Genomic DNA, 18913 nt, shown 5'->3' on the forward strand with positions numbered 1-18913 from the left:
TGAGATATGGGTTTACAGGAATACATAAAAGTTGTTCCATTTATACACCCCTGCCAGTGTTAAATTCTCATGTCTCATCCATGTAAACTGATACATTCCACTGCATAGCTTATTCTTTTGAGAGAAAAAAAACAGACTTACTGGCAGGACCACCAGATGAAAATAGAAGAAAGAAAGCCTAAAAAATAAAACAAATGCAGCCATCACATCTAAGAATCGATAAGCTGCAATATAGTCAATGTTTGCTTTTGGGTTTAACCTCCTTAGCGGTAATCCCGAATGTGGCTAGGGGGGGATTTTCAGTACCAAAAGCAGTAACCCCGAGCCACACTCGAGATTGAGTTGCAGGATCCAGGCAAAGTTACTTACCTTGTCCCCAGGATCCTGCAATGTCTCCCCACTCTGTGTGCGAGCCATGTCCTCCGCCGGATCTATCACAGTGCCAAGCTCCGTTCCCTGCGAGCAGGGCTGGACTTACCATTGGGCTTGACTGGGCTCAAGTCCATGGGCCCTGCCCAATAGGGGGCGCCGCTGAGATACATAGCTGAGTGTACTCGTCTCCGCTCACAGTCACGCCCAATCCTGCCCTATGATGAACATAACACAGGGACTGGGCGTGACTGTGAGCCGAGCCAAGTACATTCGGCTACTCTCAGCTCCGCTCGGGTCTGCAAGAGAAACCGAGAGCCGCTGTAACGACATATTCGGCGACCCATCAAAGTTTGCTACGGAAGTGATGTTCCGTCGCCGCCATCTACCTACACCCCACACTCATCCACAGTAAGGATACACTAAGAAGGGGTAAAGCGGACATGTTGTTACACTCACCGGAGTTTTGCATTTTAGACGTATTTATAACATTAAAGTTAGTATATAGTGAAATACAGTACTTAGAACTCCGTCTGACTACTTAGATGTTGAATTTTAAAAGCAGCAAACTTCTGTCAGATTATCAAACCTGTAAGATGAGCAGGGTTGCTGCTGATTTTAAAATTCAAGATCCAAGTAGTCAGACGAAGTTCTAAGTCCTGTATTTCACTATATAGACTGACTTTACTGTTATAAATACGTGTAAAATGCAAAACTCCGGTGGGTGTAACATGTCTGCTTTACCCTTTCGTAGTGTATCCTTACTGTGGACAAGAGTGGGGTGTACCAAGATGGTGGCAACGGAATGTCACTTCCGTAGCAATGTGCGATGGGTCGCCGAATATGTCGTTACACCGCCGGGAGGACCCGAGATACACAGGAATCTGTATCTCGGCACGCCATTTATAAACTTCAAGACTGCAATGACAAGGCTGCAAATTACACTGGGGCAAGGCTGCAATGACAAGACTACACTGACAAGGCTGCAAATGACACTGATAAGGCTGCAGATGGACACTGATAAGGATGCATTGATGGGCATTTAAATGTACGTTTTTTTCCTTAAACTTCCCACCTAAACTTGGGGTGCGTGTTATACGCCGATAAATACTGTAATGTATAGAAGGTAGGGCCCGAAAGTGACTCAAGCCCAGGGGCCCCCACCACCCTAAGTCCTGCCTGCGAGAATTGCGACGCACGGGGACAGAGAATGGCACCAAATTCAAAAAGTAAAAGACACAATACATATACAGTTCACTGTAATCTTACACATTACATTACTGTATCAATTTATTTCACCTCCCTTTTTCCCTAGTGGTTTCTTCAGTGCCCTGCATGTCGTTTTATATTATATATACTGTTCTTTCTGCCAGGAGCCAGAACCGCTGGCAGGGGACACATTTTTCAAAACGAATCCATACACATCCACTACTTAATAGACCTGTAATCTATTTTCATTAAATAGTTTTTTACGGTGTTTTTAGGTTTCCTTCTAACATCCTCTGTGAGCTACTAAACTTCTCTTATTAACCCTCACTACCATATGCTTGAAAGGAGCCGTGCACATTAGGTGTAGTCGTGTACTGCTCTATGCATACTATATGTCCCTTAGTATATAGTTCATAGTCCATCTTGGGAGTGAGAAAGAGAAGGTGGCTACACTCTTATTTACAGTGGAACTATAAAGAACCCACTGTTGACTCACCGTCAGTCCCATTCACTTTAATGAGACGGCTGGTGATGCGGCAGTGAAACAACAAGGCGAGGAACGTGGCGGCAGCAGGTGATTGGATGTCCGCTAACAGGCCCTGCCATTATGGATCTGAAGTGACAGGCACTCTTTAAATGTAAAGACTTATTCTTGTTGGTATTTAGAATCTTTAATATTTGCAAACAAAATGAAGGTTTTCTATTTAGAATAATAAGCTGTCAGGTTAGTAAGACAGCGATATCAGAACCAATACAATCATACAGTTTGTAGTGTACATAGATTTGCAAAACAATAGGATAAAGGAATATTCCTGAACTTTGTTTTATCTCATGGTTACTGTGAAATTGTATGAATGCATCAATGCAGTGCATGTTATCTTAGCGTGTAGAGCTTAGATTCATTGAATGAGTTTACCAAAAATGTAAATATTGCAGAATTTACAGCATCATGCTGCAAAACTAAGCACCATTTCATGCTGAATATACTCAATTATTAATGTATGTTAAATAGAAAACTATCTTTAGATAGATTTTTATTCCAAAAGCATTTTATTAAAATATATTTGATTAAAAAAAAAAAAACGATTTAAATAAAAAAATCTGATTTTTTTTTTTTTAAATCATCAATTTATATCCACCCTGCCACCCTCTAACAGATCAGATCATGGCAGCAAAAAAAAAAAAAAAAAACAGGAATTTGGAACCATGCACGCATTTCCAACAATGTTATAGTTGGCTAGTTGGCTATAAGTAACATATGAAGAACAGAAGATGACTAACTTGACTGTCAAAAGACCTTCACTCTGACCAAAAACAGCAAACCACTCTTTGAGATATATGCATGTATAGGCTCTGACCAATGACACTGGCTACCATGATTTACAGTGGTGTGAAAAAGTGTTTGCCCCCTTCCTCATTTCCTGTTCCTTTGCATGTTTGTCACACTTAAGTGTTTCGGAACATCAAACCAATTTAAACAATAGTCAAGGACAACACAAGTAAACACAAAATGCAATTTGTAAATGAAGGTGTTTATTATTAAAGGTGAAAAAAAATCCAAACCATCATGGCCCTGTGTGAAAAAGTGATTGCCCCCCTTGTTAAAACATACTATAACTGTGGTTGTCCACACCTGAGTTCAATTTCTCTAGCCACACCCAGGCCTGATTATTGCCACACCTGTTCACAATCAAGGCATCACTTAAATAGGAGCTGCTTGACACAGTAAGGTCCACCAGAAGATCCTTAAAAGCTACACATCATGCCGAGACCCAAAGAAATTCAGGAACAATTGAGAAAGAAAGTAATTGAGATCTATCAGTCTGGAAAGGGTTATAAAGCCATTTCCAAAGCTTTGGGAATCCAGCGAACCACAGTGAGAGCCATTATCCACAAATGGCGAAGACATGGAACAGTGGTGAACCTTCCCAGGAGTGGCCGGCCGCCCAAAATTACCCCAAGAGCACAGCGACGACTCATCCAAGAGGTCACAAAAGACCCCACAACAACGTCCAAGGAACTGCAGGCCTCACTTGCCTCAGTTAAGGTCAGCGTTCATGCCTCCACCATCAGGAAAAGACTGGGCAAAAATGGCCTGCATGGCAGAGTTCCAAGGAGAAAACCACTGCTGAGCAAATAGAACATCAAAGCTCGTCTCAATTTCTCCACAACACATCTTGATGATCCCCAAGACTTTTGGGACAACATTCTGTGGACCGATGAGACAAAAGTGGAACTCTTTGGAAGGTGTGTGTCCAAGTATATCTGGCGTAGAAGGAACACTGCATTTCATAAAAAGAACATTATACCAACAGTAAAATATGGTGGTGGTAGTGTGATGGTCTGGGGCTGTTTTGCTGCTTCAGGACCTGGAAGACTTGCCGTGATAAAAGGAACTATGAATTCTGCTGTCTACCAAGAGATCCTGAAGGAGAATGTCCGACCATCTGTTCGTGTACTCAAGCTGAAACGAACTTGGGTTCTGCAGCAGGACAACGATCCTAAACACACCAGCAAGTCCACCACCGAATGGCTGAAGAAAAACAAAATGAAGACTTTGGAGTGGCCTAGCCAAAGTCCTGACCTGAATCCTATTGAGATGTTGTGGTATGACCTTAAAAAGGCCGTTCATGCTCGAAAACCCTCTAATGTAACTGAATTAGGACAATTCTGCAAAGTGAGTGGGCCAAAATTCCTCCAGGACGCTGTAAAAGCCTCATTGCACGTTATCGCAAACGCTTGGTTGCAGTTGTTGCTGCTAAGTGGGCCCAACCAGTTATTAGGTTTAGGGGGCAATCACTTTTTCACACAGGGCCATGATGGTTTGGATTTTTTTTCACCTTTAATAATAAACACCTTCATTTACAAATTGCATTTTGTGTTTACTTGTGTTGTCCTTGACTATTGTTTAAATTGGTTTGATGTTCCGAAACACTTAAGTGTGACAAACATGCAAAGGAACAGGAAATGAGGAAGGGGGCAAACACTTTTTCACACCACTGTATACCATGGCTGCTACAACAGGGTCTAAGGTTCATGTGTTTTTTTTTTTTTTAGGATGTACTCAAGCCTGGTAAATGACAATGTCTTTATAACTATATACAACATTGGTTTCAATGTACTGCATTTCAAAGTATCGCTTCCGTCTAAAACCTGTTATTTACTGTATGTAAAAAAATACTTTTTGAACTCTAGTGCATTAAACAATCTTACTTCCTTCTTCACTTTTATAGAATACCTACAGTAGATAATTTACAACATTGCTGTCCCTGGAAATGTCACATATTTGCAAGCTGTGGGAGGGGATCACTACTACAAAGTATTTGTTGCCAGCTTTTTTTTCCAAAATCCTGCTGAATGAAAAAGATTCCAGGCTTGGTTCTGTTTGAATACTAATAAATGCTCTGAATGGGCTACAGTGCGCAGACAATAAAGGGTCTACACATTACTCAACCAATGAACGTATCTGGACTACTAACAAGCACAGGTCGCCAAGGTCCAATCCATTATATATACACACCAGTGTAAAGCCCGAGAGACCACATATCATTACACCAGCAGAATAACAGAATAAATATTATATTTTTTTCTTGTTAAAAAAAAAATATTTTAGGTTTGCTTTCTTGTTTCCGTCAAAGCAAAATTAATATAAATTATTTGATGACAAATCCTGTGTAATAAAACAGCATAATCACATTTCCGTTCATGTAAAGACATTAACACTGCAGTGGGTAAAAGCCCAGGTACATGGGTGACCAAAATGCAGATTTCTGAGTCTAAAGCCCCATACACACTATCAGATTTTCTGCTGATTTTTTTTGTCTTCAGATTTACCAAAACCATGTAGTGCAAGGGCCTGTCTGATTGCATACAAATTGAAAGATTTGACCTCATATTATATGGTTTTGGTAAATCTGAAGGAAAAAATCTGCAGAAAATCTGATAGTGTGTATGGTGCTTTAGACCCCAGTCACACCTGTGCGATGAATGGTTTTCACACTTTTCCTGCATGTTTCTCACATGATAGCATAAGGCAGTCTTGTTCACTTGAATGGGCTGCCATATGTGCAACACATGTGCCAAAGTAGCTCCTGCACCTTTTTTTGGCAATGAATCTTGTGTGTTTTGGTGCACAACTGCTAACCATGTTTGGAATCTCATTAAGAAATAATAGCACTGCAATTGCGATGTGCGTTTTTGCATTCTTTTTCACACATTTCTGGGAACAGCAAAGCTGTGAATGCAGCTTAAATGTGCCCAAAAACATTTGATGATTTGGCTGGTTGGGGTGCAATTCAGAACCTACAGGGCAACATACAGCCTCAAACAACAACAAATTCTGTAGAAGCAAAATGGTAGGGTGGGCTAAGAAAACTTGCTTGATCACTTTTATCCCTGGTACTGGGATTTAGGACTGCTTTAACCAAAATAAAAATGGGGCCATAGCCCCAGGCATACCAGGATAGGTAAGGGTCCTTTCACACAAGGTGGACTTCGCCTGCAATCCACTTTCTCAGAGTATCTGTCTGATGATCTCCGCTGAGCAGGCGGATGACCGGTCTGTGTCCATTCCGCTTATGCAGTAGACACAGACAAAGTCCGCTCTCCTTTTGGGCGGTCGGATGTAAATGGACCACCTATCCATTTATACCCGACTGCCATCCGATCCAATCCACTGGACAGAAGGGGAGCGGATCCCCATCCATTTGTTTTTAGCCTACCGTATATACTCGAGTATAGGCCGACCCGAATATAAGCCGAGGCCCCCAATTTACCCCCAAAAAAACTGGCAAACTTATTGACTCGTGTATAAGCCGAGGGTGAGACATGCCTGTCCATCCCTGTGTGTGTGTCCGTCCATCCCTGTGTGTCCGTCCATCCCTGTGTGTCCGTCCATCCCTGTGTGTCCGTCCATCCATCCCTGTGTGTGTGTGTGTGTCCATCCATCCATCCATCCCTGTGTGTGTGTGTCTCCATCCATCCATCCATCCCTGTGTGTGTGTGTCTCCATCCATCCATCCCTGTGTGTGTGTGTCTCCATCCATCCATCCATCCATCCCTGTGTGTGTGTGTCTCCATCCATCCATCCATCCCTGTGTGTGTGTGTATCCATCCATCCCTGTGTGTGTGTGTGTCTCCATCCATCCATCCATCCGTGTGTGTGTGTCTCCATCCGTGTGTGTGTGTGTGTGTGTGTGTGTGTGTGTGTGTGTGTGTGTGTGTGTGTGTGTGTGTGTGTCCAGCCTACCTGTGTCCCGAGCCTTTGTCCCGAGCCTCCGTCCCGTGTCGTGCCTTGCCTTCGTCCCGTCCCGTCCCGTCCCGTCCCGTGCCGTGCCTTGCCTTGCCTCCGTCCCGTGCCCTCTTCGTCGGCGGCCATTGTAAAATTCAAAAGCCGCGCCTCCTCCTTCGCCTGTGATAGGCGGAACACTGAATTTCCCAGCAGCCTGTGTTCCGCCTATCACGGACGTCGTATCATCCTCGTCCGTAGTACGAGGATGAGACGATGCCCGTGATAGGCGGAACACAGGCTGCTGGGAAATTCAGTGTTCCGCCTATCACAGGCGAAGGCGGAGCCGGAGGCGCGGCTTTTGAATCATAGAATGGCCGCTGTCTGTCTGCTCGACACGCTGATCGAGCGGGCAGACAGCGATGACTCGAGTATAAGCCGAGGGGGGCACTTTCAGCCTCAAAAAAGAGGCTGAAAATCTCGGCTTATACTCGAGTATATACGGTATTTGGATTGGATGTAGGTGGGTGTAAAAGGACACATGTCCGTTTACACCTGCTGCTCTAAAGAGGAGAATGGAGGTTCCAATCGGGTCCGCCTGATAAATGGACAGGCAGACCCCATTGGAACATTTGTGAGAAAGGGACCTTAGGTCATCTGAAAAGTTATGTACATGGGTTTTTGACTGTGTCTGAGCTGCTTTTTCTTGATACAATTTATTGTGAATGCAAAAGCAACTAGAAGCAGCAAAGGCAAACCAAAGCAACTCAGAAGCACCTAAAAGCATAATAAATTTGACTTGCTTTCTTGAGTTTGATGCCTGCGTACATAAGCCATAGCCCTTTACAGCATAAGGCCCAATGCACACGAGATGCCGATGCAAACTCTGCTGAACGCATGTTTTAAAAAGCAGAAACCTGCGTTTAAAAACGCGTGCTTTGCCACATTTTCATACCGCGTTTAACTGAGTTTGCGTCTATAAGCGTTTGTAAAGATAACATCATATAGACCCTCCCCAAGCTCAGAAAGCATGCATTATTAGATATTTCAGCCATTTTGATCAGAGTGAGCAGCAGCAGCAGAGACAGCAGTTGTACACTTGCATTTGCCTCTCTTTCTGTTTTTTTTTTTGGAAATGGATCCAATATATGTCAGGAAATGCTCCTGATGTTGCTCTTGATGAGGCAGAAACGTTGTCGCAAATTCCGTGAGAGGTTCAGAGTCAGAGCTCTTCGATATTGGACCCATCCGTTGATGGCACAGTGAATGTCCGTTGGATATTTCACAAACATGGTGGGGGGTTGGGGCTGACTAGACATTGGTAAGCAGGTTTTTCTTTGTGAAAAAAAAGACATTGCTATGCCTTGGTCAGACTAGGTGGAGTCATTGATTAGATTAGAAATTGGATGAAGGGTTGGGGCAAAGAAGTGGAGGCATTCCTCATTGTCTAAGCTACCTAAAAAAAACTAGTTTTTTTTATGGCATTGCATCAGTGAGTATATATGCTCTATGAACTAGCTAAAGTAATTACGACATTTTAAACCAATTTTCTTAGTATTTGTTATGGTTTACCATCATATTTCTGAGTTTTCTGGTCCAAAAAATTGGGTTCCTTTAAAAACGCTTATACGCAAACGTGTCTGAACGCATTTTTTTTGCTTCTGGAAAAACTAGATTAAACGCAACTGCATAAAAACGGGAAAAAACGAGACTGTGTACATGGACACATTGGATAACATTGCATGCGTTCAGGGGCAGTTGAAAAAAGTGTCCAACTGCCTCTGAACGCGCGTTTAACAGCGTCTCATGTGCATGGGGCCTAAAAGGTCATTGCTGAAGTAGTAGTAGTTGAGCAAATCTGTAGACAATAGGGCAGAACTATTCTGCTTGGGTCAAACAGACTTGATACCCCTTCAATTACTCAGAAAAGCGATCAAATTAACCAGTAGACAATGTATAGAAAACATCTCCTCTCTCTCTATTTGTATTTTACAATAACCATACTGATAAAAAACAGGTGAAGAGCGTATGGGTAATACATTTTCTGCTGCAACAATTTATTGTAGCTTCTTAAATTGCCACAAATGTTTCATATGCCATTTTCTTCTCACTTATGCTAATTAAAGAAAATAGTATAGCAGAAGAGGTGGGTTTTCATAGGTTCTTTGACAACTTACCAAAAGATCTTCGCCAGCAACACCTCGATTATTGAAAACGACACACCTAAAACAAAAAATATATATTTTAGACGATGAACCAGTTAGGAGTAGCTAAGAAAGTTCAGATAATCTAGAAATGATTTATTACAACCTGAGCAAGTCTTGTTTAGAGCAGTCATTTTTGATATTTCATTGTTGTCCCACCTCAGACTCACAAATTAAAGTGTTAAAATAAAGTGAATAGAAAAAGGCAAACTTTTTTTTTTTTCTTAACTTGGATAAAGTAGAGAAATATTAAAACCCCATTCAGAGAAGTGGAAAACCAAATTTTACAGTTGTCACCAACATTGGCACAGGGAATAAATATTCTAATAAGGACACCTGGTCTATTGATGAAAGCAGGCAGCTGAGCTGCAGTTTTACCTCCTCCCCTACTGACAGTGATGTATTTTGGTTTTCTGCTGCCCTAGGCAAGACTAAAAATCTTGCCTAGGGCAAGATCTAAATTCGTCCCACCTTAGCTACGGTATACCGTTCTTGTGGGGAAGCTGACCCATACATGATTCGGCCAAGTGCCATATATAGATACTGCCCATGATCTGACGTTCATAGTTACTTTAAATTTATTTATTTTTTTATTATTCATATTTTTTTATGTTTACATCGTTGCTTGAATTTTTTTTTTTCGTGATCACTTTTATTGCTGTCACAAGGAATGTATTGTAAACATCCTTGTGACAGCAATAGGCATAAGACAGGTACTCTTTATGGAGAGATCTGGGGTCTATAAGACCCTCTAATCCCTCCTCTGCACTTAAAAGCATTAACAAAAAAACACCAAGATCAGTGTTTTTGAATGCTTTAGATTATTAAAAACTAACGCAGTGTAAACCAGAAGTGATGTCATGTCATCACTTCTGGTTTACTACGAACAGCCGATCCCGGCTTTGCTTGGCTGTCCGGCCAGGCAGCGGATGCGCCGATCCCTCGAGTTTTCCAGTGGGACAGCCAAAATTAGAGCAGTCGAAGGTGATGGGAGATGTGGGAACATTCCCTCCTGCTGCTTGTAATAGCAATTGAGCTAATGGTAAGCCGCTCCGATTGCTATTACAAGAGAGCCAACTGCCAGCTTAAAAGAATGATACCGGATGCTGCCTGCAGCTGCAGACATCCCGGTACAACCGAAAGGTGGTTAAAATGGGCCACCTCTGCCTGGGGGCGGCGACGCCACCCCCCTGTAAAATCCTGCCCAACGTAAATGCCTTGTTTGCCTTGCGGTAGATATGTCATTGCCTACTGCCCACCTAAATAAAACAATGCAGCCAATCAGGGCTGTACATGTCACAACCAAATTTGAATGTCTTATTTGGCAGGTGGTATCACTGCCAAACCCAACCCCTTCAAGTTAATAGGGGTTAAAAAAAATTAAGAGGGTGTACACATGGAGGCTAAAATATTGCATTTTGCATAACATATTGGGCAAGTCAAATCATCGATAAAGCCCTGTTTATCGTGGTAAGTCACAGACGCAATAACAGCATGCAATGCCAAGCTGTATTTTCAAGAGCAAGCAAAATACTTTCATGTATTAAAAGAGGTATTGACTTAAGAAAGAATGGAATTATCTTGTCCCATTTACAAACATTAGTTAGATAGGTAGACCACATCTTCAATACTCAGTTCAGTTTTAGAGACGATTGACAGCAGCGGGAGCCAATGGCTGCGCTGCTATCAATCTATCCAATCAAGATCTGAGAACCAGGCCAGAGAGGTAGAGAGCGTCTCTGGCAGGGGGTATGAAGGGGCTCAGGTGAGTAAAACGGGGGGACTGGGGGGCTGCTCAGTGACAGAAGTTTTTTCCCCTTAATGCATAGGATGCATTAAGGTGAAAAAACACGAGGGTTTACAACCCCTTTAAGGATGCTGGTGTTTCACCTATTTATTTTGTCTTTTGGTTAAGCTTGATGGAAGTGTCTTTTTTTTCAGGCTGATTATGTAACAATGAACAACTCGCTGCTAAGCAGATGGAAAATAAGGTATGAAGTTACCCATACATAATTACAGGTAGAAATTAAAGTAGTATAATATAATGTACAACCATAAAGAAAAATAATCCTTTAGGGCCAATTTTATGGTATTTTTTTTTACCCAAGTTTAAAGGATTTTTAAATTGTTATATTTTTTTTCTTTTGTCAATACACGTTTACGATCTTTGTTTTGCATGTAAACATTTAATACATGGCAAATGATTCTCAGAGCACTATGGAGTATCTAAAGATATCTCAGCAATTTCAGCCTACCCTATAGCACAATAAAATCCAATAAAAGAAAGGTCACTGAAAGGAGCCATTTGACAATGTGCATACATTTTTAATTGCGCTATTGGACTCTTCAGCAAAGGTGATGATGAAACATAGCTTAACACATAAATGATTGACTAGACTAGAGATCTATCTGCTGGCTCTAAAGAATGCTAAATGTTCATATGCAACACTACATGTTTACCAAACTAAAATTAGTTTAATTTATTAAGAAAATACAGTATATACAAAAGTGTATGCTTGACATGTGGATGTACATGTCAGAAAAAGGTCTATCAAACAGAGCATTACTAATTGTTTGAGAATTGTGATAGCTCAAATAGATACTGGCACAATATGTATTTTTTTTGTTCCCCAGGACACTGAAAAAGCTGCAGACTTCCCCAATGCACTGTTATCATACCAAAGGCTTTTTATAATGTGCGAGCCAGAAATTTGGTAAGGTGCTGCTAATCACACACACATTTTCAGGAGCTAGCAAATTATATAGTAATAATTGACTCCAGGCAATTATGTCTGAAAAAATGACTAGATTGTAGGAAACGATCTTACAAGTTGGCAGAAAAGACATTTACTGAATCATGAGGCCATGCTTGTCCCTGAAAGGTGCCAAAGAATGAAGAGGTTGGATATCACTCCACCATCTGCTATGTGGGAGTAATACTTGATTTGCCAACTTCTCTCCTCCATATTAGGGAGCTATAAAGAACTCCAAAAAAGTAAGATCTCTGGACTGGGAAGAGGCAAGTGTAAAGCCCCGTACACACAATCAGATTGTTGGACAACAAAACCGTGAAATTTTGTCCGAAGGGCGTGGCTCAAAGTTGTCTTGCATACACATGGTCACACAAATGTTGGCCAACAATTACGAACGTAGTGATGTACTACTTGGTTTTTCAGCTCTTAAGCACCACCCTTTGAGCTCTTTCTGCTAATTTCCTGTTAGAAGTTTGGTGAGTGTTCATTCGCACTTTTCTTTTTGCGTTTTTCATTTATCGGTTTCCATTTCATGTTTTTCAGTTCGTTTCTGGCCGTTCGTCAGCCAGACATGTTGCGGAATCTGAGGAGATAATGTTTTATTTATTATTGGCCTTGGAGTTATTGCTTTGACCTTATTTTTTTGGTTGAATAATGATTTGATTTGGTATACTTTCTATATTTTTGGATGCATAAAATGCACTTTGGTTAAGTTCTATTGGGAGTGTCATGGTTATGCAGTGATCTTCCTGTTTGCTTACCTCCCCTCATGTGTTCAGACTAAGAGGCCAGCCACTTCCACCTGGTGGTTTTTATAACCTCTCCTCTAGCATGGCTCCACCCCAGGCCCTATCAGGGAACCTTATATTAACCTGTGCACTGCAAGCCAAGGGTGCTGATCAACCATTGTGTATTCCTTTGTGTGTTTAGCTTCCTGTTACCTGCCGTGTGCTCTTCTGTTGTTCCGTTACCGACTTTGGCGTGTCTTTGACTATCCCTGTTTGCCTGTGATCCTGACCTTTTGGCGTGTCCCTGACTATTCCAGTCTGCTTGTGGCCCCGACCTTGGCTTTGTCCCTCACCATCCCTATTCTCCTGTTGCCTACTATGGGTGGGAGCTGGGGAACCCTGGGGGTCGCGACCTGGAGCCAGTTGCAGCCAAGTCCATCCTCACCACTCGAGGCTCTGGTGAACACTCTTAGACTCCGCGCCCCAGGGGATCTTATGCTCTAACCCCGGTGGGACCTGTCTCCTGTCCGCAGCAGTCAGCCGTAGGGTCCACAACCTTGCGGTGCACTCCTGATTCCTACGGTGTGCATCTGTCACCTCGCCTCAAGGTGACCTGACAGGGAGATAGCATGCCTAATAAAAAAAATTTTTTAAATGCACAATACAAAAATTGTGTAGAATTGTGTTTTACTTCAAATGACAGTTTGGGAGTAGGCAGTTACATTTAAAAAAAAATACAATGTAAAATTGACAAGGGGCACCAACATAGTATCTTTGATCTTAAAAACTAAGGGATAATGGTGTTGTGGTAACTTTCACAAATAAAAAAAAAAATATATAAATATATATATATATATATATAAATATATATATATATATATATATATATAAATATATATATATATATATATATATATATATATATATATATATATATATATATTATTCTTGATATCACTACAAAAAAAAAAAGCCTTTGAAAATTAGTTTGCAATAACTCCATCAGTATCACCAGCAAAGCAGCTTCATTATTATCCCATTAAAGAAAAAGAATTGAGCGCTGCATTTCAAGATTTCAGAATTTTCCACATCACAAATGTTAATTCTCCATTACAAATGCTAGTTTACAAGACCGACCACTCCTGCTTCCAAACATGCGTGTTTGTACTTTGGACTTTTTTTTCAAATGGACTTGTGTACACACGATCGGAAAATCCGACAACACACATTTGTTGGTGGAAAATTTGAAAACAATTGTCCGATGGAGCATTGGATTTTCCACCAACAGCCTGATATCCAACATTTCATGTCGGAAAGCCCGATCATGTGTACGAGGCTAAACAATGGCCTTTAGCTGTGCATCAGCTGCAATGTCTAGTGCTTTTGCACTGTTCATGCTTCTCTGTAGGCAGTTGCTTGGTTGGGGAATCCCCAAAGACATCCAGGATGCTGTCAAATAACCATGCCTGGTTGTGGAATTCTGTCTCAGTTAATGCAGCTAGATCTATATGTAATGAGCAAATGTCTGTGCCTTTACTGCTTTAAAGTGAAATTTTACCCATAACAACTTATTAAAAAATAATGTTCTTTAGTAAAGGAACATACATTCCACATTAATAATTATGCTACCAAAATTAGTGTGTGCTATAAATTGCCCCCAGCATAAGGAACAGGAACAATGCTGGAGGCAAATTTACAGCACAACACCATTTTGCTGAAGCCCAGAGCTGCAGATAATCTTTAGGCCGTCAGCAGATCAGCCTCTACATTTATGGCACAGTGCTGAAAAATAGAGAGCAACTGAGCATGTGTAGAGCAGGGTGAGACAGTGTATTGGGGTTCAGAAGGGTTTCTGGGGGGAAGGATGAGTCCTGGGGGATTGGGTTTCTATCACTGGCATTTTCATGTTTATATGTCCCAATGATTAAGATATTTGGTAGCTTTAGTAGGTGCTTTATATTTTGTGGTTTGTTTTGAGACAATGTATTACTGGATAATAAACTGTATAGGCACGTATTTTGATTGTTTTACATAGCTATACCTGCAAAAGGAGCCAGCACAGTGATCTAGCTGGAATTAATCTTCTGACTAAAGTTCCAATTTAAAGCAAAGACATGGAGGCAAAAACAACAGGTTTGCTCTGTTGTGCCCCTCCCCAGCTTGCCATTCCCAGCTTTCCTTCACCCTCCAACTGCTCCATTTAGCTGCTGTGAGTGAAGAAAATACCCAGTACTTACTGGTATGGAGGCGCATGTGACAATGCTGGGCCAATCACCAAGCACCAATGTTGTAACACTGGTAAAATATAAAGACCGACGTAGGGTACAAAATGTGGGAGCATATGGGAGGAAAAGAAATGTCTGTTTATGAGCGAGGTATTAAAGTACACCTGTTGCCTTACGCTGTATAGGCAAAGCACATTGTCAGGAACTGGATCACCTACTAATGGCACTGGAGTTACCGGACTAGAAAGTTGTAGTTCCTGTAGCTCCCCTTGTCCCCGATTCCCATCCCCTGACGGTTCCTTGCACCTCCAGTTTTACCCTGTTGATCCATATTCCCCATTTTTTATAGACTGTGTTATAGTTAGGTTTTCTGTCTCTTAAACCTATACACACACCATTCATTTTTTTTCCACTCAACTCAGCAGGTTGAACGAAAAAAAGATGACAGCCAAGGTTGGAGTCACTGTACTAACAATCCGATGTTAGTACAGCAACCCTCCACTGAGCTACTGTGTTCTGACTTGGGGGTGGCCCCCGAGAGAACACTCTGGTCAGCGCTGTCGGTCGTTGGCTGAGGAGCTGGTCGGCTGCTGTTTTACCAGCATGCATGTCCAACAGATGCCGGCTGAGCAGCCAGCTTCTGTCGGACCGGCTGCCATACACACAGGCCGAATGTTGGATGATTTTTATTGAACCGGGCTGATGTTGCCTGACATTCGGCCTGTGTGTACTAGGCTTTAGTTAGTTTACTAGTTAGGTATTTTGTCACTTGGTTTATTTTTCACTTAAATCCTCATATTTGCTGTGTATTCTGTTTGTTGTTATTTGGATGTGTTTTGTTTCACTATTATTAAACCTACTCTATTACCGTATATACTCGAGTATAAGCCGAGATTTTCAGCCTCTTTTTTGAGGCTGAAAGTGCCCCCCTCGGCTTATACTCGAGTCATCGCTGTCTGCCCGCTCGATCAGCGTGTCGAGCAGACAGACAGCGGCCATTCTGATTCAAAAGCCGCGCCTCCGGCTCCCCCTTCGCCTGTGATAGGCGGAACACTGAATTTCCCAGCAGCCTGTGTTCCGCCTATCACGGACTTCGTATCATCCTCGTACTACGGACGAGGATGATACGACGTCTGTGATAGGCGGAACACAGGCTGCTGGGAAATTCAGTGTTCCGCCTATCACAGGCGAAGGCGGCGGCGCAGCTTTTGAATTTTACAATGGCCGCCGACGAACGAAGAGGGCACGGGACGGAGGCAAGGCACAGGACGGCACGGCACGGGACGGGACGGGACGGGACCGGAGGCAAGGCACGGCGGCGAGGCACGGCGGCGAGGCACGGCGGCGAGGCACGGAGGCAAGGAGGCTCGGCACGGGACGGAGGCTCGGGACAAAGGCTCAGGACACAGGTAGGCTGGACACACACACACACACACACACACACACACACACACACACACACACACACACACGGATACACACACACACACAGGGATGGATGGATGGATGGAGACACACACACACAGGGATGGACGGACACACAGGGATGGACGGACACACAGGGATGGACGGACACACAGGGATGGACGGACACACACACAGGGATGGACAGGCATGTCTTACCCTCGGCTTATACACGAGTCAATAAGTTTGCCAGTTTTTTTGGGGGTAAATTGGGGGCCTCGGCTTATATTCGGGTCGGCCTATACTCGAGTATATACGGTATTCAGTCTAACTTCAGTTTCCTTAATGCAGCTACACCAACCTGGTCATCCTTGCTGCTGGATGCCTGCTCTCGGTATTCCTGGACACACATGCTCATTTTAAAGTGTACCATTCTAATAACTACATTCATAAAACGAAGTTGCTGTGAAAGCAGACACCCAGAGGTACATGTAAAAAGCACATGACCCCTTATGACGCCAGACATGGGCTGACGAAATGGCGTTGGGTGGTGTTCTCAAGATACGCAATTTCCAGTCAGATCGAACGCAGGTGAAGCACAAACCAGGTATGCTATAAACATCCATTAATATACATTCCATTGGTATAATTTTGCAGGCCTAGCTCTAACCAGTTCCCATTCAGTTTTACATAAAGTTCCTTCACTAGCACAGCATCTGATGGGCCAGCTTTGCATTGATAATACAGTCATGCTCCTTTCCCTTCAGATTGTGATATGGTGGGCTGGTGTAAAATTCTCTTATGTCCAGTATAGTTTAGAACACAGTTTTGGTCTGTTCTGCATAGTGTGTAATATAAGTTGCAGGAAATTTGTCTTTGAGGCTTATACAAAGCAGAAGTTCTTGCTGTGTGCCTGTATTTGTTCCCGAGTTCCTATATTATGCAACTGAGTGTTTTAAAGATTTAGAGAAAAGCACTATTACTAGCCATTTCCTGTTCTCTGTGTGTATCCCTGTTCTATATGTGCACAAAAATGTATATTGTGGTATGCGCTAAAAAGCACCCTATTAACCTTGAAACCCAGCCAAAGCTGGAGCATATGAATTGTCTTATAAACATTTTCTGATAACTGCCAGGGAGATGAGTCTTTTAGCCCTTGTACACACGGTCGGACATTCCGACGGAAAATGTCCGATCGGACCGTGTTGTCGGATAATCCAACCATGTGTGGGCTACATCGGACTGTTTCCGTCGGAATTTGTCTGATCGTTTGTAGAGAATTCTCATCGGACAAAGTGCCACGCATGCTCAGGTCAAATTCCTAGACCAAAGCTATTGGCTACTAGCCTGAACGTAGTCCCGTCGTAACAAAATAACGTCATCATGTTACGAACGATTGGATTTTCCTAACAACTTTGTCCGACCAGGTGTATGCAACACCAGTTTCGGACAAAATCCGTCAGACAAAATCTGACAGATTTTGTTGTCGGAATGTCCGACCATGTGTACAAGGGCTTAGAAGAATTTTGTCTAGATAGCCTGTGCCTTGGATGCCCTGAGTTCTGAGAAGGATGAGTTGACCTGCTAAAACATTTCTGAACATTCTGAGAGCAGAGTACAAGCCAAAAGAGACAAACTGGAAGTGGTTGTCTGCCACTGCGAAGTGCAGAAAGCGCTGATGAGGTGGGTCAATGGGAACATGCAGATGTGCATCTTGGATGTCATGTAATCCCCTTGTCTCAGTGAGGCAATTACTGACCTTGAGGATTCATGTGAAATTTTGGAATTTGAAGGACTTTGTTGAGGGATTTGTCAAGAGATTTTGAGGACACAATAGAACAATTAACCCCACTGGGCCCAGGTACCATGAACATGTTTGTGTGGAATCCCTTGAACCTAACTTGTAACATTACTGGCACAACAACTCCTGAGACAAGAGGTAGTTCATTGCATTCTGCAAATGCAACTGTCCTTGGGCAGTTTTTGGTTGAGTTCAAAGAAGAAAGCTGTATTTTGTATTTCTTTGAAACCATCAACTGGTCATCTGTGACCCAGAGAGGGGCAAACTGTAATAGAGCCCCCCCCTACTCTTAGGAGTGGGAAAGCCCCTTCATTGTGAAGAGGGCTTTACGGAAAGTTTGGTGGCCTTGGTGGGCAAAGACTTGTTACAAAAGGAAGGGCTTGATTTAAGTTTTAAAGTAAAGCCTGACAGGGGCTCATTTAGAGAAGCTGAGGGATCCTGAGGAGAGGGTTTTGGGACCTTTTGCTGTGGAAGTAAAACCTTCCCATCTGAGCCCTCTTTGATGAATTGGTAAAGTGACTCACCAAACAGATGTTGGGAAGGCATACATGTGAGATTCTGCGTATGCTACTGAAGATTAAAGCCATTGTGGAAATTTGTCTCATGACAAGTTCTAGAGCATACACACAGAAAAGCAGAGCAGAAGGCAATTGCGGTCATTGCTCTGTAGCACCACGATCCTTAAATACAGGATAACTATTAGTCATGCACACCACAAATCTGGCCTTTATGGAAGAGTGGCAAGAGAAAAGCCACTGTTGAAAGAAAGCCATAAGAAGCCCCGCTTCCAGTTTGCCAGAAGCCATGTGGAAGAAGGTGCTCTGGTCAGATGAGACCAAAATTTAACTTTTTGGCCTAAAAGCAAAGCACTATGTGTGACGAAAACTAACACTGCACATTACCCCCACCATCACACACCATCCCCACCGTGAAACATGGTGGCAGCAATGTGTTGTGGGGATGCTTTTCTTCAGCAAGGAAGCTGGTCAGAGT

The 18913-nt window shown here is 42.7% G+C and overlaps 1 protein-coding gene across 2 annotated transcripts in view; it reads right to left on the reverse strand.

The window, feature by feature from the left end:
* ABHD3 (abhydrolase domain containing 3, phospholipase) overlaps nucleotides 1-18913 on the reverse strand; it is a 120681-nt gene that overhangs the window by 59759 nt on the left and 42009 nt on the right. For both annotated transcript variants that reach the window (XM_077492555.1, XM_077492554.1), the window contains exon 4: nucleotides 8983-9028. In XM_077492555.1, coding sequence (XP_077348681.1) covers nucleotides 8983-9028 — 46 coding nt within the window. The remainder of the gene's footprint in view (nucleotides 1-8982; nucleotides 9029-18913) is intronic.

The sequence above is a fragment of the Lithobates pipiens genome, unplaced genomic scaffold, assembly GCF_037356315.1.
Source record: "Lithobates pipiens isolate NorthernLeopardFrog02 unplaced genomic scaffold, aLitPip1_a1.2 Scaffold_19, whole genome shotgun sequence".
NCBI lineage: Eukaryota > Metazoa > Chordata > Amphibia > Anura > Ranidae > Lithobates > Lithobates pipiens.